Source organism: Carex rostrata, chromosome 12, assembly GCF_964058835.1.
Source record: "Carex rostrata chromosome 12, lpCarRost1.2, whole genome shotgun sequence".
Classification (NCBI taxonomy): Eukaryota; Viridiplantae; Streptophyta; class Magnoliopsida; order Poales; family Cyperaceae; genus Carex; species Carex rostrata.
Window position 1 is genome coordinate 7,030,894 of NC_135929.1, and position 24,088 is coordinate 7,054,981.

Below are 24,088 nucleotides of genomic sequence, written 5' to 3' on the forward strand. Positions count from 1 at the left end.
AAAAATACCCCACCCGTGGAAATTTTCCACGGACTGGAATTTTAATTCCCATTTTTTTTTTTATAAAACAGAAATTTGTTTTTATTTTTTATTTTTTGTATTGAAATATTAGAAATGTTGGATATATTTCTTTAAAAATAGATGGAATACAATATAATTTGATTTATTAGAAAAACTGTAACAAATAACCCGGATCAATATTTTTCAGGTCGGATTTTTCGCAGCTGTAAGAAAAATTAATATATTTCTGTATGTGTTATTGGAAAAAAATAAGAATGCTTAGATTCTGAGTTATTGATCCCGGTTCAAAAGTCACTTCTATGTAATCTAGAAAATATTGTGATCCTTCTAGGACATTTAATTTATGGAAACTTGTATCTATTTTTGGCAAAAAAAACTTTAAGTTATTTAATAATTATTATTCAAAAAGAATTCTCAAAATAGATACAACTTTTTATAAATTAAATGCCCTATAAGGATCACAATATTTTCTAGATTACATAGAAGTGACTTTTGAACCGGGATCAATAACTCAGAATCTAAGCATTTTTATTTTTTTTCCAATAACACATACAGAAATATATTAATTTTTCTTACATCCGCGAAAAATCCAACCTGAAAAATATTGATCCGGGTTATTTGTTACAGTCTTTCTAATAAATCAAATTATATTGTATTCCATCTATTTTCAAAGAAATATATCCAACATTTCTAATATTTCAATACAAAGAATAAAAAATAAAAACAAATTTCTGTTTTATAAAAAAAAAAATGGGACTTAAAATTCCAGCACGTGGAAAATTTTCACGGGTGGGGTATTTTTAAAATTGTTGCTAAACTTTGGTTATTATTATTAAAATAATTTTTTAATGGGGTAAAAATAAAAATGTCGGCAGATCCAGTGTACTCCAGAGGGGGCAACTTTATCTCCCTCAAGAATTTTATTTGCTTCCTTCTGAACTTTTGATTTATAATTAATGTTAAATTTAGAATTAAAAATATTATAAATTTGTTGAATTTTAATTGGTAATTATGATTAGAATTTGGAGTATTAAAAATTAAAAGTTAGAGCATTAGAAATTAGAAACTAGAGTATTGTTTTTTATCTAATACCTAATTAGCTAATGGATTTGAACCCGATTAACTATTTAAATCTGATTCGTTATTTTTTTGCTCTTCTCTGACAAAAATCCTGAATTCGCCCCTGACTATATAGTTGTGTGCACCAGCAAGATAGAGACATGCGCGCATTAATACAACAGATATGTCCACTAAAAAAAAAGATATGTTTACATTTTCAGCACACGTTTTTAGCTTTCTATGAGAGAGTCAAATTATATAAAAACTTTTAATTTCAATACACATAATTAAAAAATTTAAAATTATAGAAGTGACTATGTATTTCTTAATTTGCATTAAGATCCACCTCTGATTTTAAGGTACACAAAAAGTCCATAAAAGTTAATAGAAAATGGTTATAAAAAGAGGTAATTCTGTAATTCATATGTACATGTTCTTAATAATCCATATCAGGTCTGAAAAAAATTGTATTTTTAAGATCAAATCTGAACCGTTTATTTAATATCAAATTATCAATCAATGGTTAACGTTTGATCTTTGGTGATAACTTGGACCGTGCATGATGCATCTTTCCGAATTTAACATCTGAAAATTTATTTTTAATGGAAAATTTCTAGTGTGTCTATGGAAACTTTCAAAATAACTATTTTTTATAAAATTATCATAATATCCAATATTTTTATTAAAATTTGACATTATTAATGTATTCCTTTTCATTTATTTAACCCTTTATTTAATTATTTTAAAAATTAAATTGACAACCGTACTCTTCCAAATTGACAATGCTAATCCAACTGTCCTTTGACTATGTGCATAGTTGGCGGCTTGGCGCAGTTCCTCTTTATTTCCCTTTGAAATTTCTAGAGAAAAAAAAATAGAATTCTTGCAACTGAAATCCCAATTGCGAAACTGCGCTACGTGCTTCAATGTAGGAGTGTCAACGAGCTGGTTGTCGGTCCGAGCTAGATTTTAGTTTAGTTTGTTAATTCTAAATCAAGTTAAAGTTGAACGAGCTGGATTTAGGACATCCGAACTAAAATCTCAGTTTGAAATCGTAACAAGCTAGTCCAAGTTAATTCGTGAGCTGACGAGCTGGATCTTGTTTTAAGAAAACAGAAATTCTGCAAATTTTTTTGATCGAGCTGAACCAAGCTGGATCGAGTTAGACAGTATAAAATGCACACAAATTAATGTCAGCCGAGTTAGCTCGCGAGATGGCGAGCAAGCTAGGCCCTAACTTGAACTGGTTAATTCTGGACCAAGCTAGTGGTGAACTAGCTCGTTAACAGATTGGTCCAACAACGAGCGAGCGAGTCAGGTACAAGTCACAATCGAACTATGAGCTTTTTTGCCACCCCTACTTCAATGATATCCGCCTTGGGTATAAACGGTTGGATACAGATCGAATAGTGGTCAAATTGTATCCTTATCAGTTATAATTTTTCGGATACGGATACGTATCATATATTAAATGCTACGGATACGGATAAGATATCGAACGGATACAGATTGTCTATGAATATAATTCAGATAATTAAAGATAAATTACTAATGTATATTCTAGTAAAGAATAATACATAAATATAATTTTTCATTCATAAATTAGATATAATATTTTTCATAATAAGTTTGTTGGCTACAAAATATATATCATATTATTAAAATATTAGTCACTAATCATGTCATAGTGTTGTATGATTCACAAAATATATATGTATATACAGTTTAATAAATTACTAGTATAAATTTGCAATTTAATAATATAGAGTACATTTGTTGTGGTAGGAGTGTAAACAGTCGGATATGGATAGTTACGGATAGTTTAAAATCTTATCATAATCTTATCCGTTATAATTTTTTGGATACGGATACAGATACGAATTGGATAATTTAAGTAACTTTCTGGATTCAGATTCGGACAAAATTGAATATTTAAGTAACTTTCATTTCTTTTTAACTTCCAGAAAAGTTGAAATATATAATTACAATATTTTCCTTTCTATTTGTTGTTAAATTATGTTTAACTTAGCAAGAAATATGTGCATGATTTCATTTCATTCCTTCCACGCAACCGTGCAATTGGAAAGGAGATGAGATGAGACATCGAATCGGAATACAAAATTTAAAGATGAATAAAAGGTTATTCCTACGTGCGAGGGGAATCTATGGGGTGATGATATTAAAACAACTTAATTTTATATTAACACAACATTATCAAAATATTTTACTATATATATACAATTTTATCTTTCATTAAGTATTTTTTTAGGGCGTGTTTGAATGAAGACTTGAATTAGTGAGAATAGTGAGCTAGTATAACTTTTAGTTGAGTTAGTAAAATAGCATGCTAACTCACAAAAGACAAACAAATAATAGTTCCTTTTTGCTAATCCGAACACATCCAAACGTAAAATAGTAGTTCGGAATAGTAGCTAATCCGGGTTAGCACTATTCTTTGCTTCATCCAAACACACCCTTAAAAACTAATTCTCTCTCATATATTAGCACATAATTGTTTTTCCTTAAAAGTTATGCTTTATAAATGTTATTTTGTTTAAAATGTCTTTTTCTGTCATATATTCTTTTAAAGTCCGTTCCTTAAAAGTTACTAAAAAAATATGTTCATAAACTTTATGTTATCATATAATAAATATTCATTATTTATTTAATCAAATCTTTCATATTTTTTAAGAAAACTACAATGATTAATTGATTTTATTATATTATGAAAATCTATCAACATTGTATATAATTATATATCGATTTATTTGATAAAGCTTCACAATTTTTTTAAACAATCTACTATAAAAAAATTATTTTGTCTATTAACATTTTATCTTCTTTATTTTATGCAATAACACTAAGAAAACGACATGATTACTTATATGAAAAGCATATTAAATGCAAATTATAATGAATAATTTGGCATTCAACTTATGATTAAAATAATAAATTAAAAGTACTTCAAAACCCTACAAAATAACAAATTTATTTGATCGCAAGCCGCGAGTTGTTAGCATACATAGCCTTTAGCATCATATAAATCACCAACAACAAGAAGCATATCATTAGAATTTTCAAACTTCAAATTAAGAAGTTGATTGTCTTCACTTGCATAACTCAAAACTTGATTATCAAGGTTTTCTTCTAGCGGGTTAGGGGATTGATCCATCTATTCAATTAATAAAAATAAATTAATTACAGAATATTAATGAAAAAATATATAAAAAAAAATTGAGTTGGAATATATCACATATTAAAAATACAAAAAAAATGTTAATATAAAAATGTAAATTTACAAAAAAGAAAAGTTAAATACATATTTTGACTTGACTGCTTTAAACCTTAATTGAATTGAATATTCTCTTGTGTAAATTATACAACTATATTTCCTTGAAAAAAAGGGAAGATCAACGAAATTTTGTAGCTTTTGATTTAACATGAATGCAAAATATAAAAAAAAATATCTAGCAAAATATAAAAAAAAATATCTAGCAATTATAGAAACTAAATAATTTAATGATCACTGTATTAATTACATTATGAAAAAAATATGGTAGTTAGAAAGACATTTAATGAGGGTTAAAATTGTCCATACATTAAATTTTTGTAAAGATATTGTTTTAATATAAATGTGTGTGGTGTCAATATGTCTACCCATATCCTCTGCACTAACACATAATTGGAGTTAATTTTCAGACCGTACGATCAAAATTCTGATCAATTCGATTCACGCCTATAAGTCTATAACAAACATAGCCCTTTAATAGTAGTGCAAATCTAAATCGGACGGCCCAGATCTTAACTCAAAATTTGAGTTAACTCAGGGGATATGAATTTTATGTGATGGTACTGCTTTACAAATCAGTGTTGTGAAAAACGTCCATTTAGGCTGATTAATTGGCCAATTAGTCGTTGGCGGTAACCAAACTGTCATGAATTTTTTTGATTAATTAGCCGATTATTTTCAATCATAGCCGATTATTCCCGATTAATCGCTTGGTAGTACCATGTCTGTCCGATAACCGTATACCATTATTTACAACACTGTTGCAAATAATTTAGACATGTCTTGAACTTATTTATGTTGTATTTTATTTGATTTCAATTTCAGATATCTTTCGAATACACACTTTGTTGAACAATTATTAATTTTGGAAATACAATAAATGAACGATTCTTATGTCTTATCCTTTTGAAAGCGAAGACAACATTTATTTTCTTTTTAAATCTTTACGGTATTTCACATTCAAACATGATCCAATGATATTCTTCGGTGCTGTTAATTAAATCTCCTTCTGTTCCTTGCTAGAAAAGATTCCTACGCTACTGCCTTTGAGAACAAATTTTTTTTTTTTTTCTCTCAAAAAAAAAAGAACAACCTTTTTTTATAAAAAAAACTTGCAAACAATCAGCTTCTACTATTTCCTGGACGGATCTACTGAGTTATTCCTGTAATTTTTAATTTTAAAATATATATGTTGAAATTTAATTAAATTAAAATTTTTAAATCTTGTTAAAATCCAATACTCTTTATGAAATAACATTATTTACTTGCAGTCCGGTGAAAGAATCCGTATCACCCCAGATATCTAAGGTGCAAGAAGATCGTGTTTTTAACGTGGCACGAATCTCAAAGCAGATTTCAGATTAGATTTGGGCTGGCTGGGATTAATCTAGACCGTTTTTTTTTTTTTTCTATTGTACCTCAGGTGCCTGGAGGGACACAGACTCCGGGTGAAGTGGTGGTTAAGCTATATATTGTTAGAGTGAAAAATTGGATTCAATTCTCATCCACTCCATATTGTGCATTTTAAGTTTCAGTTTTATCTATCAAAATTTTCTAATTCCGAATCTGACTGTTATTGATTCATTAAAATTCTGGCGATATTGCTATTAATTTATTATATTATTTTTTACACATAATTCACTTTTGGAAACACCTGGTTGACTGGTTCATATTTTTTTTAATTTTCCTCGGAGAAATTTATTTCTCTTTCTATAATTCGGTTATAACTTATAACAGCTCTCCATTTTTTTAAACTTAAAACAGATCCAGTCTCCTTGAACCGCACAAGGTAGACCTGCTTAGGGGTGTTCATTGGGTTTGGTTTTTTTGGTTTTGTTCCGGTTCGGTTTGAAAATTTTCAACACTAAAATAACCGAACAGATCGAACCTTTATATATTATGGATTTGATCCGGACTGTTCCGTTTTATTTCTTCATTAATTGATTCAAGTACTTTGGTCTATCTCTTAATATCCCAATTTATTTTTTAATACCCCGTTTATTTTCTTAATATACTTCGGTTTATTATAAATCAATTGCTTTAATAAAAAAATTAATATATTTCGGTTTGAACCTAACAAACCGAACAAACTGAAATGAGACTTTGGTTCGGTTGCAATGCTAAATCAGTTCAGTTCGGTTCTATTTTTGAAACTGAATTATTACTTTGGTTTGCCTAGTTCGGGTCGGTTTTCCTAAACCTAACTGAACCGATGAACACCCCTCACCTGCTTGCCCTTGTTGGATTGCCTGTAGTTTCAAGTAACTGGAGGGGATTTACCCGGTAACCTCCAAATAAAGGATGATTTCCTTTTTATTTCTTTTCATCTGGGCCCACCATAATTTCAATACCCCGTTCAGCGGGTAAAGATTTTAACAGAGTAGTTTTGGCTTTATACAGCGCACATACCACAGAATCAAAACAGCATTCCATATGGTTCGGGCGCTGCATGAAAAATCCTCTTTACCCCGTTCATCAAAAACCAACAGTCAATGCTTGCCAAAGTTAAGATGCCTCGTCGACCGTTCGATGAGGTAAATGGCATAATCTAATCACATCCTTAGGTAAACCAAAACGAGTACAAATCCTCTGAGGTAATACAATATTAATTTTATATCAAGACCGTCCGATTAGAATCCAACGACTTTAAAATTCATGCAAAGGAAGATGATCTAAACTCAAAATTTATGTTACCACAGGTGATATGAATTCAACCAAAACTAACCCTATTTGATCAGATAATCACAATTCTCATGCTCTTTTCTCTTCTCACTTTACATCTCTCTCCTCTCTCTCTCTCTTTAATAAACTTCCCTCTCCTCTCTCTCTCTCTCTCTCCACTGGTGCCGCTATCTCTTCTCCGCCACTCCTCCAGTCGACCTTTTCTAATTCGCCATTTCTCATCTTCAACTCCTGCGTTAGCGCTCTGCTAGTTGTCTTGTAATGTCTTCTCATTGATTGCTTTAATTGCTTAATTATGCCTTGATTTTTCGCAAAAAAAAAAAACCCTACATTTTAGTGTGAAAATTTTCTTGTTTGGATAGCAATGCTATTTAGCAAAATTTTACTTGTGGTGGAAATCTGTTGTTGGGTTCTGATTTATTATGTTCATTTTTCTTAAAATTCGCCTTGGACAGTGCAAAGCGAGCAATTTGTTTCTCTAAACATTGCTAATTGAAATTGCAGACGTGGTTCTCATTTTTCTTTGACATTTTTTTACAGTTAATGCCTAGAAACTCTAGCCTTTTTTTTTGTAAAATATCCGGTAAACTCTGTTCAAATTTTCTATTTTGAGGGTTAAAACGATCTCTTTTCATTAGTCTTAGTCAGTGGTTCTCTTTCAGGAAAAAAAAAATCTAGGATAATGATATTTTTCACAGATTTGAGTTCATTTATTTTACTAGTTAAAGCTGAGTCTTAATTGATACCTGAAATACACTCCTTGGCAAACTGAATTTAAAAAAAAAGAAGAAAAAGATTGAAGGAGTTTTAGGATTTACCTCTCCCAATTCTCAGTCAGTTGAAAGTCAAGTTACAGAGTCAAATTAACAATGTGATGCTTATGATGATGTCCAATTTTGTTATTTTGGGGCATTTCATCATTATTATCAAATTCATTAATCAATAATTAGATAAAATTACATGAAGTTTTGTTGATTCAGAGTGCAAAAAATGTCTCTGTTACTTGTGAATATAAAAGTGCTAGCTTTCCTCAGGTAATGAAATATTAAAATCTCAAATTAAGTTTATTGCATAATGGTACAAAAATTGTTAACTCTCTCTCTTTCTCTCTCCCTCCCCCTCCCCTGTGTAAACCAGATCTGCTATGAGTGGTGTACCAAAGAAGCCTCATGAAGAGGCCGGCAGTGGACAGAAGAGACCTCATGAAGATACTACCTCCAGCTTATACTCGGGCCCCACCTCCAAGTCCATCCAGCCTGGCAGCACAGCTGATTACCATGCCCAACTTGAGCATGTACAAGATGCTTCTCGCTTTGGCAAGGCCCCACGCATTGAAAACCGTGATGACAAGCGGCCAGTTCCACCTTCCTCCTTCATGCAAAAGACCGGTTCTACTTTCGCCCCATTGTCTGACCACTTGAAAAGTTCTTCTGACGTGGTGGACCCATCCCCACCAGTTAAGGCTGAAACTGGTGCAGCTGCCAGGCCTGATGGTGCAAAAGTAGAGGAGGCTGAAACAAAGGGTCATGCTAGGGTTTCTGGTATTTCTTCATGGGGTTTCACAACCAACATGAGTAGTGACGAGCCCGCTAAGTCTGTACCAGTTACTGAAGAGAATGTCAATACTGGTACCAAACCAGTGAAAAAAGAACTGAGTGAGAAGGAGGCAGGTCCTGCATCAGCCTCTGAGCAGGCAGGTGGGCCCCAGGAAAGAAAGAAGGAGAGAGATACTGACCCAGCAGAAAGGCAGAGGAACAGAGTTGAGGAGGGGGGTTCTTCAGCTCTGGCTCAAGGACAGATGCCGGCGGTGGAACCAGAAAAAGAAAAGGAAGGTGGATTTGGTGGGATCCACCAGAGGAGACGGCAAGTACGGTCCAGGGCAAGCCCAAATGCCGCAGCGCATCGTGAACCGCGCTCCCGGTCTAGTAGGCTCCGCGATGATGGGTATATCTCCTCTCTCTCTCTCACAGTTCACAAGTTAGGGGTAATTTTTGTATTTTTGATAATGGGATATTTGAATTTTCAATGCTTATAGGTGTATAAGGGGTTATTTACTGTTCTATGGGGTGAATGGCAAATACATACCATTTATTTAGTCCTATGCTGTTTGAAAATTGGGCTGCTAAAGTAGTAATCAGATATTTAGCCCGGTATGCTAGAAGCCCCTCAAAATGTTGACCCTCTCTCATGCTCCAGTTTCTTCCTTCTTGTATGCTATTGCTTCTATTATTCTCTTTTCTTTTGGTTGGGTCTCTGCTGACTGAATTCATCTTCCATTCTGCATTTCAAAATATTTTTCTAGGTTTAGAAACATGGTTATCATAAGGTTTGCATTGCATCACTTAGATGGTTGTGCATCATACTGTGACTTGGAATTGTCAAATCATCATTTAGGTACGATTGACCTGGGTGCATACCTGATATGTTACTTGACATAATAAAATGGTCTGGTACGGTTCAACTGGTAGTGCAGAGTCCAACAGATTGAGTTGGCTTTAGGTCAATTTGAGACCTCATATAAAGACATCCTCATTTATTTGCAATAATTGTTGTATTACTAGCTGTTTATAGATTTTAGATTTTGTACTTGCTTTTTATTAACTTCTGTTTATTTGTTGTTTGTTTCAGGGTGCAAGGTGAGTCAAGCTCTCCCAGTTCCTCATTTGTTTTCACTTCCAGTTCCTCATTCAGAGTCTCTTCCCTTTCCTTATTTGATATCACTTCTAAATTAACTGAATCACCATCTTACGGCATAACTTTTTGCATGCATCATACTTTTGTCAACATTTCACGTCTTGAAAAACCCTTCTGTCACAAACACAAGAAACTTTTTTGTGCATTATATAATGAACTATGTCAACATATCATGTTATGTCCAATACTATTTTGTATAGATTGCATCATGTTGTCAATATGCCGTTCTCCACATGATGTTCTTTGTGAAATATTATAGTGCCTTTTGAATAATGCTGTCTTACCCACATTATGTTACTTCTCCGAGTACTTTCTTCTAAAGTTCTGCTATCTGATTCCGTAACATACCATCTTGTACATCATGACCTTTTGCCAACTTGCTGTTCTCTGCACTTCCTAGTTCCTAAATTTGACATCTTGTAAATAGTACCCTTTTTGTGCATGCCCACTTGTATGCACTTTACTGCTACATTTCTAGACTCATTAAGATGGTGCTTAGGTGATGGAGTTCTTGGTGGTATGAGCTGACACCCTTCTTTTAATTGCACGGCTCTATAAATTTGTTCTTTTTCAGTTAAATCAGAGCAGTCTGCTGTAGTATACAAGCCTGGTGAATGCATGCAAGAGCTTCTGAAATCTTGGAAGGAATTTGAGGTGTCCTCCCAAGATGCCAAAAATGGCGAAGGCTCGCACAGTGGTCCTGTACTGGAGATACGTATACCCTCAGAATATGTCACTTCCACTAACCGCCAGGTAAATATAAAAATTTCCATTTTTGCCCCCAGAGACTACTGCTGTTTATTTTAGCGAGATTCAAAGAATTCCCTTTTTGGCAAATTAGATCGATTTAAGTATTATGTGGCAAGATCTAAACATCTTTAGAGGAAACAAACTGAATTGGGATCAAACTTTAACTAACTGGTAATGTGTGTTGAGTACTGACTGAAAAGTTTATAACATACTGGATGGGACTTGGAATCCACCAATTTTTTTAATCTCGGTTATGTTTGCATCTAGGCTTAAATGAAGTGTGCTATTTTTAGGTTAAGGGAGCTCAGCTGTGGGGAACTGACATATACACGAATGATTCAGACCTTGTTGCTGGTATATCACTTAATTGTTTATATTTTTTAAGCATGTGTGATTTTATGTGTTCTACCTTCAATGCAATAAATGCATTGTACATTGGCAAATTGAGAACCTTCACCTGATACTTCTCCAAAAATGAAAACAACAGAAATATAGTATTGTACTATTGTATACAGAGCAAAAAAAAAAAAAAAATTGTCCCTCTATTCAACTTTCCATCTGAGGATTTCCAAACTATCCTCCTTCCTACTTTTTAACATAGAGGAGAAAGCAAAGATGAATAACTTGCCCGTACTTCAAACGGTAGGGAAGAAAAGATGTGGATGATTTGAAGGTTTTAATATTTTGTTGGGTAAAAAATATATATATATATATATATATTTTTTTTAATTTTTAAAATTTGCAATGGGTCTCATTCTTTTTTTTTTTTTTTTTTACTTTTAGTGCTGATGCACATGGGGTACTGCTCTCCACCCTCCACTCCTCCTTCCTCTGCAATCCAAGAGCTTCGAGCTATTATTCGTGTTCTTGCACCTCTGCAGAGTATGCATTCTTATCTTTTTTGATCTATTATTGTTGTTGTTATTATCTTTCCTAACTAGGCCCTCAGTTATCCAGTATTGACTGCATTTTTTTCTTTTGTCTGAAGTTCTGTTTGCTCTAATTTGAGTTTGATGGTGTCTTGCACAAGTTATATTATGTAAAAGGTGCAGTACTGGTTATTAGAATGGCACTGTTAGGGCAATTTTGCATTTAAGAGAAGTAATCTTTATTGATCTGAATTTACCATCATTGACAATGAAAGGTGCAGTTTCGTAATTAGGTCCCCTTTTTTTGTCTTTCTATTTGCAGATTATACCTCTACATTAAGGAACAACGTACGGTCGCGTGCTTGGGGTGCCGGGATAAGCTGCAGCTATCGTGTTGAGCATGCCTGGATTGTTAAGGTATTACCTTTTATGAATCCATAAATGTTGATCAGATATAGATTGTATAAGAGTGACATAATTATGCTAACATATCATGGGGGAATCATGCATTAGGTCCCCTTTACCATTTTCTTCAATAAATCCCATGTTTCGTCCTATTTCCCTCTACATAATTAGGGTTAAAGGAGGGGCTGATTCTTTTTCAAGATGAATTATAATTGCTCACTGCTGCATGATATGTTCCTTCATTTCATTATCCTTGTAACCTATGTCATGGTTAAGGATACAAGCAATACAGTAATATTCCAAAAATTGTAGGGTATGGAATGTCTTAACATGTGAATATAATTCTTATATTTTCTTTTGATTCACTGTATAGTTACAAAATTACTCTGAAATAATCTTTTTGTAACATTACCTACCTGGAATTTTTGGTTTATAGAATTAAATGACCTGCACAATTATAAAGCAAGGTCATTATATTTTATAGAGCATGATTTTATATAAATGATATTAAGGTGAATCGTCCTTACCAAAAACTAGTATTAAGTGAATCATGCACTTGTCATACTCCTGCTACAGATGATCCAAAAACAACTCTTCAACATATGCAAATGCGGTTGTTGCATATTTTGTGTGCTACAACAGTTTCGGTTCATATTAAATACACTTCTTTTCTATATAGAAGCATGGAAGAAATAAAAACAAAGGTACAGCTCATGATTTCCAAATAGGTTCTAAGCTGAATAAAAGCCAACTCCTCACACAAGTTCTTTGATTCGGGATATAGTGACACCTTGGTCTATAGATGGGAATTTTGGTATGGTACCAGTTAAATGTTAAAATATATTTAGACATGCACCTGATACAGGCATGGTACCTAGATGGTGTACTCACTTAACATAGCCAGTAAACTGTAAACTGTAAACTGTAAACTCATCCTCTACTGTTGTGGAGGCAGAGAGGAGGTGGTACAATTGAACTGCAACCAAGACTTCAGCATACATCAGGTCTGGAACCAACAATCGCTCCTGTCTCAGTTGAACGCACAATGACTACTCGAGCTGCCGCTTCGGTACGGTCATATTTTATTTATTTTCTTTTCCTTCTCTTATTTCATTCTCTATAATCAGAACCTGTGTTCATAATCTTGGTAGTAAAGCATTAGTTTAGCTCTCATATATGCTATACCAGAATTGAGCAGCTTAAGATGGAAAAAGGGATATTATAGATGTAGAAGCTAACTTACTAAGTTGATATTATTTTATTTTTCAGAATGCATCGCGTCACAACAGATTTGTTCGTGAGGTGACAATTCAATACAGTCTTTGTAACGAGCCATGGTAAATTTTTCGGAACTTGTATCTTTAGAAAATTATTGATCTTTTCAACTCCATGGTTGCATTAAATGTAAATTGTCCAAATTGATTTTATAAATGACCTCAATTAAGAGGTAGATGACAAATGGTGCTGAATATAGGAGCACAAAGAAAATGCAACATGTGAAAATCCTGGATCAACGATTTATTATTTTCCTTCTTAATCTTCATTGTTATTATTTTTTGTTTTATTTAGGTTGAAGTACAGTATTAGTGCTGTTGCTGATAGAGGATTAAAAAGGTCCATGTTCACGTCAACCAGGCTCAAAAGGGGAGAAGTTATATATGTGGAAACACATTACAACAGGTGCAATATCAGATCTCTCTGAAACTAATAGGAAGAAAGTTGTATTTATCTATATTTAAATATCTTTATTTTAGAATCAAACTGATTTTCTTTTGGCCTCATTGGGGTCCCAAACTAAATTTTTTAGTTGCTCAAATGAACTCTCAACCGACCTTATAGATTTATAAAAATGAAGTTATATTTGTGGAAATACATTACAACAGGTACAATATCAGATCTCTCGAAAACTAATAGGAAGCAAGTTGTATTTATGTATATATAAATGAGTTAGGCTAATATGACATTGGTGTTATTTGAAACTAAATAACACCAAATCTTAAACCCTTAGATCTGCTTTAAGATTCGTAATATCCGCTTTTACTGTTCAAGCACTTTATTTTGTACGAATCTTAAAGCAGATCTAAGGGTTTAAGATTTGGTGTTATTTAGTTTCAAATAACACCAATGTCATATTAGCCTAACTCTATATAAATATCTTTATTTTAGAACCGAACTGATATTCTTTTGGCCTGTTTTGGGGTCCCATATTGAATTTTTTAGTTGCCCAAATGAACTCTCAACTGGACTTGTAAGTTTATAAAAATGTTTCTGCTGCTAATCTTTAATTTGATTTGATTTTGCCTCAATGAATGCTCCATTGTGCAATTAAGACTTCTCTAGGACCCTCCCATTTCTATTTTATTATTTATCATGCCAGTTAATGGCTGTTTAATTAGTTGATCTGTTGATGTATTCCAATTGACTTGTAACAAACCTTTACTTTTTTTATATATTTTGCCCAACTTGTCTCTTGTAGCCTATCTTTTTTCCATTGGAAGTAAGAAACTTAAAAGCAGTGCAACTCAGTTTTGTTCTTTCTTTTCCTTATCTTGCAAGGTATGAGCTGTCGTATGGTGGAGAGAGAGTCTCTATCGGTAATGGATTATACCGTACCCCCACTTCATCGGACGTCCAAAACAACCATAGCAGCAGCTCTCATAACCACCACCACACTCAAAATGGGACCGGGTCCATAGAGCAAAAGGAAGAACTTGTTGAAACCTTTAGGTGGGCCCGTTGCAGGAAGCCCCTGCCTGACAATGCCACGCGTTCCCTTGGCCTCCCTCTGCCGCCTGAGCACTTGGAGGTATACCTTTTATATTGATAATATTTTCTTCTTAGGTGGGCAAAAATTCTGTCCACCTCCATGCAAAGCAAAGAAAATCATACAAATGATTAACTAAAAGGAATTGAACTTTTGTATATTTTGGAATTTAGGGCCAAAACAATTATCTTCTTACCATAGTATAAGTATTAAAAAAGGTACTTTCAATGAGGTACAATTATCTTCACATTATCTTCTTACCAAAGAATTTAGGTACTTTGTCACGTATACTGTTATATAGCATGGTTGTTGTGGTAGAAGGTTTTTATTGAAGTGTCTTTTCAATAATCCTTTTATTAAAAAGTATTGCACTATTGATATTTATCAATTATTTTATCTTTCTCCATTTTTGTGTACCCACGGATGTAGATTTTGGTCGAGCACGTTGAGTGGGATGATGTGCAGTGGTCTTCAAGTGGTGTCTGGGTGGCCGGCAAGGAGTATACTCTTGCACGGGTCCACTTTTTGTCTCCCAAATAGTGACCCCATAGTAGTTCTGACAATGCGACTGAGGAAAGAAATAAGCCTTTTCTGTGATAGTCATGTAATTAATTACCTTTAAGTTGTAGAAGTTCATTGTGTCCTTGGAGAGTGTTTAGTTTGCTTGTTTGCACTAGAGTTCTTTTCTCAAATGGCATTTTAAAACACAAAAGATTTGGGTATTATTTTAAAATAATGAGAAAGGATTTTGCAGCAGGGGTGAGGTGGGGTTCACTTTGTTGCCATTAATCCAAGTCAGGTGTGTTTTTAACTATTTGATGAAAGGAATTCTGTGTGCAACAAGTATACTGTGTTTATTTATTTAGTTGTAGAAAAACTAATGATTCAAGTGTATTATTATTGTTTTTGGGCTTGCAACTTATGCTTGATAGGTGCCTGTTTGGTATCCTTATTTCCATTGGAAAAAACAAAACAAGACGCATACATAACTAGTAGTTTGTAAAAGCCTGTACTAATGAAGTAATTTAATCAGCCTTCGGATCCAATAAAAGAAAAAGCCCAACCCAATAAGGTTTTATAATTATATACTTCTTATTACAATACCTTAATTTACCAAAATTAATCAGTGTAGATCGCAAAATAGACTGAAATACGTGACACGTCGTAATGTGATGTGACGTGATTAACTTCTTCTTTTTTTTTTTTTAGTGGCGTGAATAAAATGGTGGCAGATGGTCACATTACCCATTAGTCACGTTGTGACCAGACGTGATGTAAATTAGTTACATCAATTTTTTTTATATTTTAATTTAAATTGTTGAAAATTCAGAAAAAAATAAATAAAAACATATTAGAAATTCTAAAAACTATAAATAATGTTGCAAATTTAAAAACATTGTTGACTTTATTCTGAGTGATATTAAAAACTTGTAAAAATAAATTAATGTGAGTAATTTTTTGAATGTTAATTTTTAATTTTTTGATTCATATAAAATAAAAAGATGATAATATTTTGTGTGCATGTAATACATCACATTTAACAATTTTATATTTACATAAAAGTTTGAGTTTGTTGTTATTTAAAATATTAAAAAATAAATAAAAGCATGATAAAGACACACAATATAGAAATATTTAAATCCTCCTCGATTTTCATTTTGCATTACTCATTAATCTTTAACTCAATTAGATTTAAAAATTTGGGCTAAGCTTTCCCCTTCGTCAGAACTAATATTTAAAAGGGACCATTTCTTTTATATTTTTTTTTTGTTTTCATCACTTTTGAGTAGTCATTTCCGTTTTTGATAGGAGTCTGTCTGCCTTGTTTAGTTATTCTGAACTGTGCTTCCGCTGTTTATTCTTTGAGAAAAAAAAGGAATAAAAAGAAATAATTTTTTATTACATGATTATGGTTTTCCTTCGGTTGCATATTCTATAAATATGCCCCTACTATTTTACTATAGGCAGAAAGAAATAATTTTTTTAATTAATGACACAGGTTATAATTTTCCTTTGGTTCCAATACCTCGTGCTTTTCGTATCTCATCACACCTCATATTTTATATCTTTATTTTTAAAGTCCAAATTATCAACCCGAACTGCTCAACATAATATTCATATTAAAATATACTTGAAGATAAAATTTTATAATTTATAACTTTTTTTTACTATTTTTTAAAATGGATACAAAATCACTGTTTTTGGACCAGTCAAAAATAGTGATCTTTATCCATCTTAAAAAATATAGTAAAAAAATTTCAAAAATTATAAAATTTCATCGAAGCATATTTAATATGAATATCATGTTGAGCTGTTAAGATTGACATTTTGAATTTTAAAAACAAAGATATAAATAATGATTTATAATGAGATATAAAATGCATGAGATATTGAAAATCCTCGTCTATTATCATATATCAACTATACTTGCAACTAACTTTTTGACACGGTCAACACTTCGACACGTTTCGGACACAGAATGACACGCTATGTATAATCATGTATTCGCCAGTACTGGTGACAATGGGTTAGTGCACGACATGCAAACACAAATTTTTAGTTTATAATGGTTTTTTAGGATAGGCTTGTTATATAAAAATAATAAGGTCATCAATTATTTTAATTAACTGGATGCCTTTTATTTGATAAGAACATTTTCTGCTAAAGTTATTATTTAATTATTCATTTATCACGATATTTGAGGAAAATATAACTAAACATAAAACATCTTCTTTTCTCATTCTATTTTTTTTTCACAATCCAAACTATAAATTTTGTTACAAAAAATGTACAACTAATTATACTTGTTTTCTGATAATATTCTTGATTTTTGGATGGTCAACAAATCCACAATTTCTTCTTTAAAAAGTGGTTTGCCGGAGCAAATATCTTCTTATTAAATTATAGAGAAAATTGTCAAAATGCCACACCAAAACCTTGAAATTGTCAAAATACCACTCTAAACTTTGAAATTGTAAAAATGCCACTCCAAACTTCATTAATTTGTAATTTTATCATTTATACTCTATTCTTATACTATTTTTTAATTAAAAATTAACTGAAAAATACTATTTTGAAATACATATTTCTGTACCGGGTTGTGCAATTCTGAAATACGTATTTCAAAATAGTATTTTTTTCAGTTAATTTTTAATAAAAATAGTATAAGAATTGAGTATAAATGGCAAAATTAGGAATTAATGAAGTTTAGAGTGGCATTTTGACAATTTAAAAGTTTAGAGTGACATTTTGACAATTTAAAGGTTTTGGAGTGGCAAATAACCAATTTTCCCTAAATTATATTGTTTCCTTTTCTTTTTCTTATCCATTCTTTTTACATGTATATACTAGCTTTCCTAATATTTTATGGACGAAAGTTGTTTCAAGTCTCTTATTTTGATTTTTTTAAAAAATATCAATATGACAAAATTTTGTTCAAAATTTTAAATTTTATGTACTAAAATTAAAAAGGAAAAAAAATCTTCCATTATTGAATTATCGTTGTCAATTCCATTTACACATCCTTTAAGCGAATTCTAATGCAACATGGTTTTAGCATTTTGAGGCATGTATTCATAAGCTCCTGCATGAATGGTTCACATGGAGTTTATGAGTAGTCGGCATCGCCTTGATTCTTGATTCATAAGCTTCTGTGCTATATATACAAAATTTGTACCAATGAAATTATCACCGAAAAATTAACTTGATAAATAGACATGTACATGACCAGCACTTGTTTTATAACTCAAAATGAATATATTAGCACAAAACATTTTTTGAGATATCAGAGAAATTCAAAACATTATACTTGAAATTGAAATTGTTATTTAATTCATAAATAGAAATATTTTTTTAGATAAAATCTAATAGTGTTATGAATAAATAATTAATGAATGTCAATTAATTATCTTAATTCTTTAAGTTGAAAATATATAATTTATCTCCATTTTTTCAATGATAATTCATCTCCATCTCCTCATTTATTGTTGGAATTAATATAGATAGCTTTTTAATTAAAATTTATAACCATAACTAGAGACTTTGTAGGTTTTGAAGAGAACATGAATAAGAGAATATCATCACTTATACATTCTCTCTACTTTATTTATTTTTCAGTCTTCAATTTATAATAATGAAATGTGAGAATCATAATGTTTTTACTAAATAGTAAGATATTATTTATTTATTTCTAAATAATCTCATAACAATCTTTAATACAGTATTGGAAGGTTTACAAATCTTTCTATCAGCCTTGCCTTTATTTTTATTAATAAAAAATAAAATGAAAAAAATATCGCAAAAGGGAGATCGTTTTACTGAAAAATCGAAATATAAGAAAAATAAGATTGATTATTCCATCCCCTAGATGGTACAAAATTTTATGTCTAGATCAGTGCCCTGCTAAGCAAGAAAAAAAAAGTTCCTGAATAGAATAAATTATCCCATTCAACACTGTAGCAACTCTTTTTTTCATTCTCTGCTGGACAGAATGATCTATTCCATCATTTTTTTTAGTTAGATCACTAATCACTAATTAGGATCAAAATTAATAGGACATGATGACCATCGAACTACAGTATTTGAACAGATCATCCTGTTTTTCCTAGATTTCAATTTTCGAGCCCCTTTCGCATTAATTTTTATTTATTTTCAATTAATAAAGAAATCGGCAGCCTTGTGCACTGAGACAGGTGTCATATCCTTATTGGTGGATGGGCTGAGCTGGCCTTGAAGCACTAGCAATTATGTAAAGAGAAAAAGAGGGAGCTGGGATCCAGATTTGCCACACCGCATTACTCGTTTCAAGTTTCAACACACTTGATAGAATACACAAAAATAACACAAAATTGTAAACAAGGGCTCATTGGCCGAAAAAGAGTCCACTAAATACCCAACAATTAGTGCAAAAATTAAGAATCTCTGAAGCAGATTAAAGAGGGGCATAATCTACAAATATGAACATCAGCTAAAACAACAACAAAAAACCCAAAAGTCATTTCAAACAGCACTGCTTATTCATTGCTATTGAAAACCTATCTATTAACTTTAATGGGACTTCACATTCACTTCGAGCATGTCATCGTCTTCTAATCCAAGGCTAGCAGGAGTTGATGCAGGGCCCACTTTTTCCCCATCGAAAGAGAAAACCAGATCTTCTGGCTTGATATTTATCTTCTTCGCGTATATTTTGAATAGCTTCTCAAACTTATCATCCTGGATTTTGAAATAATATTATTATGTAAGAGCCGTCCATTGGTAGATACAACAAATTCAACATGGAGAAATCATAAACACAGATCGAACAATGGGCACAAATGGAAACTTATAAAATATTAACCCTTTACTAAATTCTTTATCAAAATGCTGCATTATGTGATAAGACACCTTCCAAATGTTTTTTTTTAACGATTCCAATGAACAGCTTAATTTTGTAATTTTTTAGAATAAAAACTGTACCATGTGGTATATACCTTGTATATGCAGAACTGCTTCTTGTCATCCTTATCTTGAATGGAAATGACAATTTTCTCCCTCTCCTCTGATGGCAAGTCCACAACTGCTGGTTTTGCTGATTTTTTCAAGCTTTTCACTTGTGCTTTGGCATTTTCAATCAGATCATTCAACACATCTTCTACTGGCGTAGCTAATGCTGCGAGTTCCTTCTTTCTTAGCCTTCATATTAAAAGAAAATCAAAGAAACAATTAACAAAGATCATGCAAATGGACATTAATCAGTTATTTTTGTTTACATTAATAATCATAATGTTCCTTTTGCTTCTTCTATTTATTTTCTTATTATTATTAATCTTGTTATTATTTTCCTATTGCATTTGTGGAGATGGTTGTGGGGGGGTTAGTGCAACTTTTTTTAATTTAGTAATATAAATAAAAAAACTGAGCTTGTGTAGTGTCTACATAAACAAAATCCTCACTTGGGTTTCATTTCTAGCCTACCCCAACTTGTTTGGGACTAAAGGCTTTGTTGTTGTTGTTGTTGTTGTGAGAAGGGAATCTTAAATTGGAAAAAAATTTAACTAGGAAGTATTCACAGACAAAATCTGTGATCTCACTCTAAATGTGAGGGTTGTGGGGGGGAGGGCGCAGAGGTGTGACATGCGCATAAAACATAAGGCATTATATACATCTTTTCTTTAAATACAAGACTGAAAAACAAGAATTCAATAATCTATATGTTAAAAGAGCTAGTTTTAACAACTAAGGTTTCCAATTTCAGCAGGTACTCAACTAAGTATCTGGTAAGCACATGGTACTGACTGCAAGACCATTGTACCTTAATTCTCGTAAAATGCTATCTTCTTCACGTTGTGTCCTAAATAGGGTCTTTGGTGGTGGGGCCAACCAATCGTCTTCTTCGTTTTCCTTATTTTTAGCATCATTTTTGTCTTCTGGCACTGACACACAATCTCCTGTCCCCTTCAGGCCTTCTTTTGCTTCCTATTAAAACTTTATTAGAGATTGCATTTCTGGCCAGTGCATGTATGTAGCAGTTTCTCAATTGTTCAAAACCCCAATTAGTCTTTAATTTCATGATTAAAGAACCTCAATTGAACTAGAGTTTTCCTAACTTTAGGCCATCATTACAGTGAAGCCTCAAAAAAAAAGCATGGGAATGAGGTTTTTTCTGACATAATGCACATAGTACCATTACAAGGAAATACAGGTGATTCACCCTTATTTAAAGTTAGATTAGGTTGAAAGCAAACAGACAAAGAAAATAATCTTACAACAGCAGTAGTTCTTTTCAGTTTCTTTCTACAATGTATAAAGATTTCGGACTTCTCAATGTCGGAATCTGTAATAGAAGAATAAAACTTGAATTGAGATGAAAACAGAACCATACAGTTCCAAATCAGCCCTGATTAAATTCTAATTATGCCCCAATTAAGCCTGCAGTTAAATTTGTAACCCCACTTTGATCCAATTTTGCATCACATAGCCCTATTAAGATCCTATCTAAATTTTTTGAATCAGGGATCAAGGATGTTGAACTTGTTTTTCTTTTTCAATTCCCCTACTGAGATTGATACACCTCACCCAAGCAGGGTTTTATAAAGTATAAATTATGTCGTTATCCTTTTTGTGATTTTCAGAGCATAGAAAATGATAGCCAATGCTGTTATACTGGTAATTGAAAATCACAAAATTGAAGCTTGAAAGGCTTGGATCCAAAGAGAACCGTTAGAAAACGAAAACTTACCATCAAAGGTGAAGCAAACAGAGGGCTGTACCCGCGTGTAATCGAATAGTGGCTCCAGCTCCTCATTCCCTTCGTCGTCCTGCGAACGAAGATGTAAAACCCTAAGTTTTCACCCCTCAAAAAAACGAAAAGATAGAAACAATAGACAGATCAGAATTTCTGCGCTAACCATGGCGGATACTTCACTTCTCTTTATCTCCTCTTTTGCTTACCTTGTAAAAGCGATACGAAATTGTGGGTTTGAATTTGTACCTAGCGAGGGAAAATCGGAAAATTTGGGGACAGTAGAGACCAGAGAGCAACTTCTTGAGATGGAAACAAAACTAAAGCAGAAAAAGGAGTTTTATCACCTAAGGTAACAGTATATGTCTGTTTAGATATCGACTGTCCGATCGGATCAGCACGAATATTAAAGGATCCCCGTGCATTCCACGACTCTGATTGGATGGTACGGAGCCAAACAGAAATATTATCTTACCGCAGAGAATAAGGACTCAATAAATAGCCCTGAGGAAAAAAAACAGATTCTCTGGTGCACGTACGAGAAAGCCACCATTTAAATAGCTCGCTGACTGGTGGAGTAGTGGAGCTTAAGCCTACACTAAAATATTTAAAAAGGAAATGTACAAGTTACTTGGACCCATTGTCTGTGACTCTCGATATCTTTTTGTAGGTGTGCTGGCCACAGAGGATCCCAACTCTACGGAGACGTTTCCCCTGCCGAGCAAAATTTGCAGGGCAATTAAAGAGGTTGCATCGGACGGTAAGGATTTCATCAGTGTAAATGTAGAGAGCACAATTTGTTGATTTTACAACAGTTATTTGTGGCTCGCTTATCTTAGTAACTTTATTTTGCTTGAACTAAAAAGTAGATTGTATATTTAATTGTCATTGATTAAATCTACCAGAATCAATTATAAGCCTTGTTAAAGATTAAACCTTATTAAAATTATTTACTAAAAAGGTGATTACCTAACACTAATTGGAACGAAATTGCTCAAGACTTTCAATTACTGTTGTAAATAACGGTTTGCGCTTGTCGGACAGACTGGGTACTACGAAGCAATTAATTGAGAATAATAAGGAATAATTGAAAATAATCAGCTGATTAGTCGAAAAAATCCATAATAATTTAATCACCGCTAACAACTAATTGACCGATTAATTGGCTTAAACAGACGTTTTTTACATCACTGCTTTCAATAGAGATAAATTTGGATCGAGTTTTTATTGATCCAAGAAAATAATTTTGACAGATGGAATATCGGAACTCGTTATCAAATATTATGTAATTATTTATGAATTCTCCGAAATTGCATCAATTATTTATGGAATATCGAAACAAAGGAAGCCAGGTCTGGGCGAGTTGGGAAGTGTTGCCTGTTTATTATAGTTTTATTTTTATTGTTGTTTTTGTACCAGCTGTGTAGCTACTACATGGCATTCAAAAAAAAAAAAAAAATAGATCATCTCAATTCAGTAAACAACACAAGTGCCTTCTTTGTTCATCGGTAATTTTAGCAATTATATATTTATATCTAAATAAATTACATATCATCTCAATTTTGCAATTATAGTTATATTTAGTCATTTTTCTAATTTTGCAATTACGTATCGGGTGTTGGACTGAAGTAATGGATCAGTCCTTGATTTAGTGAAAGATATTAACTTTTGTAAAGGTGTAGGGTTTTCAAGTTATGTGTGATTCACAGGTTTTTTTTCTTCTTAATTTTGGGGCGAAATTAAACGGATTATTGTAAAATTGACAAAATTGCATTCATGTTTTGGACTTCGCTTATAAAATTCTTCATTTCAATTAATGGAGATTTATTGCATAGATGCAACTTAAGTTCGTCGAGACTTGACTAGATATTCCGTAAACGTATTGAGCCATGCATTTAGGTTTCTCATTTGAATTTAAAAATTATTAATACAAAAAAAATTGTGCTTATTATCAACGATAGGGGGTGTTCAAACGGTCAGTTTAGTTCAAATCGAAGTAAAATGATCAAACCAAACTTTTTATTTTTATTTTCAAAAGTAAAACTGAATCAAGCCGATTAAATTTATCAACTAATTAAGAATCGAACCGAACAAATCGAGGTAAATTTCGATTTGTTCGGTTCAAACCGAAGTAAACCTATTGGTTACCATTATTAACAAAAATAATTCATTGTCATATATAACAATTGAAGTTCAGTTTGATTCGGTCCAATTTGGTTTAATAAAATCATTATAACACCAATAAAATTAGAGTCAAACCAACATAAACTGGTCGGTTCAGTTTAGTTGGTTTTGAGAAGTCTAAACCCAACCGATCAATTTAAACCACAATT

General features: G+C 32.2%; 3 protein-coding genes across 5 annotated transcripts in view; 1 reads left to right on the forward strand and 2 right to left on the reverse strand.

Annotated features, from left to right (window-relative positions):
* The window catches only part of LOC144562791 (Tyrosyl-tRNA synthetase, class Ib, bacterial/mitochondrial), a 28,366-nt gene extending 4,474 nt beyond the window's left edge, over positions 1-23,892 (reverse strand). The window contains exon 1 of the mRNA XM_078312082.1: positions 23,883-23,892. The gene's annotated coding sequence lies outside the window, so the exon portion shown is untranslated. The remainder of the gene's footprint in view (positions 1-23,882) is intronic.
* On the forward strand, positions 8,186-15,451 carry LOC144563565 (zinc finger CCCH domain protein). Its single transcript, XM_078313058.1, has 11 exons — positions 8,186-8,995; positions 9,680-10,003; positions 10,306-10,498; positions 10,789-10,849; positions 11,279-11,377; positions 11,687-11,781; positions 12,725-12,838; positions 13,039-13,106; positions 13,339-13,449; positions 14,326-14,575; positions 14,963-15,451. The coding sequence occupies exons 1-11, from the start codon at positions 8,196-8,198 to the stop codon at positions 15,071-15,073; spliced, it is 2,226 nt and encodes a 741-aa protein (XP_078169184.1). The 5' UTR covers positions 8,186-8,195; the 3' UTR covers positions 15,074-15,451.
* On the reverse strand, positions 19,333-22,079 carry LOC144562727 (Ubiquitin-like superfamily protein). Of its 3 annotated transcripts, none has more exons than XM_078311969.1 (6): positions 21,922-22,079; positions 21,753-21,831; positions 21,280-21,347; positions 20,826-20,989; positions 20,005-20,206; positions 19,333-19,747 (listed from the first exon to the last, which is right to left on the reverse strand). In XM_078311969.1, exons 1-6 carry the CDS (start codon positions 21,922-21,924, stop codon positions 19,580-19,582), a joined length of 684 nt encoding a protein of 227 aa, XP_078168095.1. In that variant the 5' UTR covers positions 21,925-22,079; the 3' UTR covers positions 19,333-19,579. The 3 variants fall into 3 exon arrangements, with proteins under 3 accessions (XP_078168095.1, XP_078168096.1, XP_078168097.1); XM_078311970.1 differs by having other exon boundaries at positions 21,283-21,347; positions 21,922-22,072; XM_078311971.1 differs by lacking the exon at positions 21,280-21,347 and having other exon boundaries at positions 21,922-22,057.
* Positions 23,893-24,088: the final 196 nt, after the last annotated feature.

What these genes read in the sequence shown, in the direction of transcription:
- LOC144563565 (XM_078313058.1), top strand. Translation starts at nt 8,196, where the DNA reads ATGAGTGGTGTACCAAAGAAGCCTCATGAAGAGGCCGGCAGTGGACAG. An exon ending in TGATTCAGACCTTGTTGCTG is followed by an intron (nt 10,850 to 11,278) that starts GTATATCACTTA and finishes TTTTACTTTTAG; the next exon opens with TGCTGATGCACATGGGGTAC. An exon ending in CTACTCGAGCTGCCGCTTCG is followed by an intron (nt 12,839 to 13,038) that starts GTACGGTCATAT and finishes TTTATTTTTCAG; the next exon opens with AATGCATCGCGTCACAACAG.
- LOC144562727 (XM_078311969.1), bottom strand. An exon ending in TGAAAAGAACTACTGCTGTT is followed by an intron (nt 20,990 to 21,279) that starts GTAAGATTATTT and finishes AAGTTTTAATAG; the next exon opens with GAAGCAAAAGAAGGCCTGAA. An exon ending in AGCATTTTACGAGAATTAAG is followed by an intron (nt 20,207 to 20,825) that starts GTACAATGGTCT and finishes TTTAATATGAAG; the next exon opens with GCTAAGAAAGAAGGAACTCG.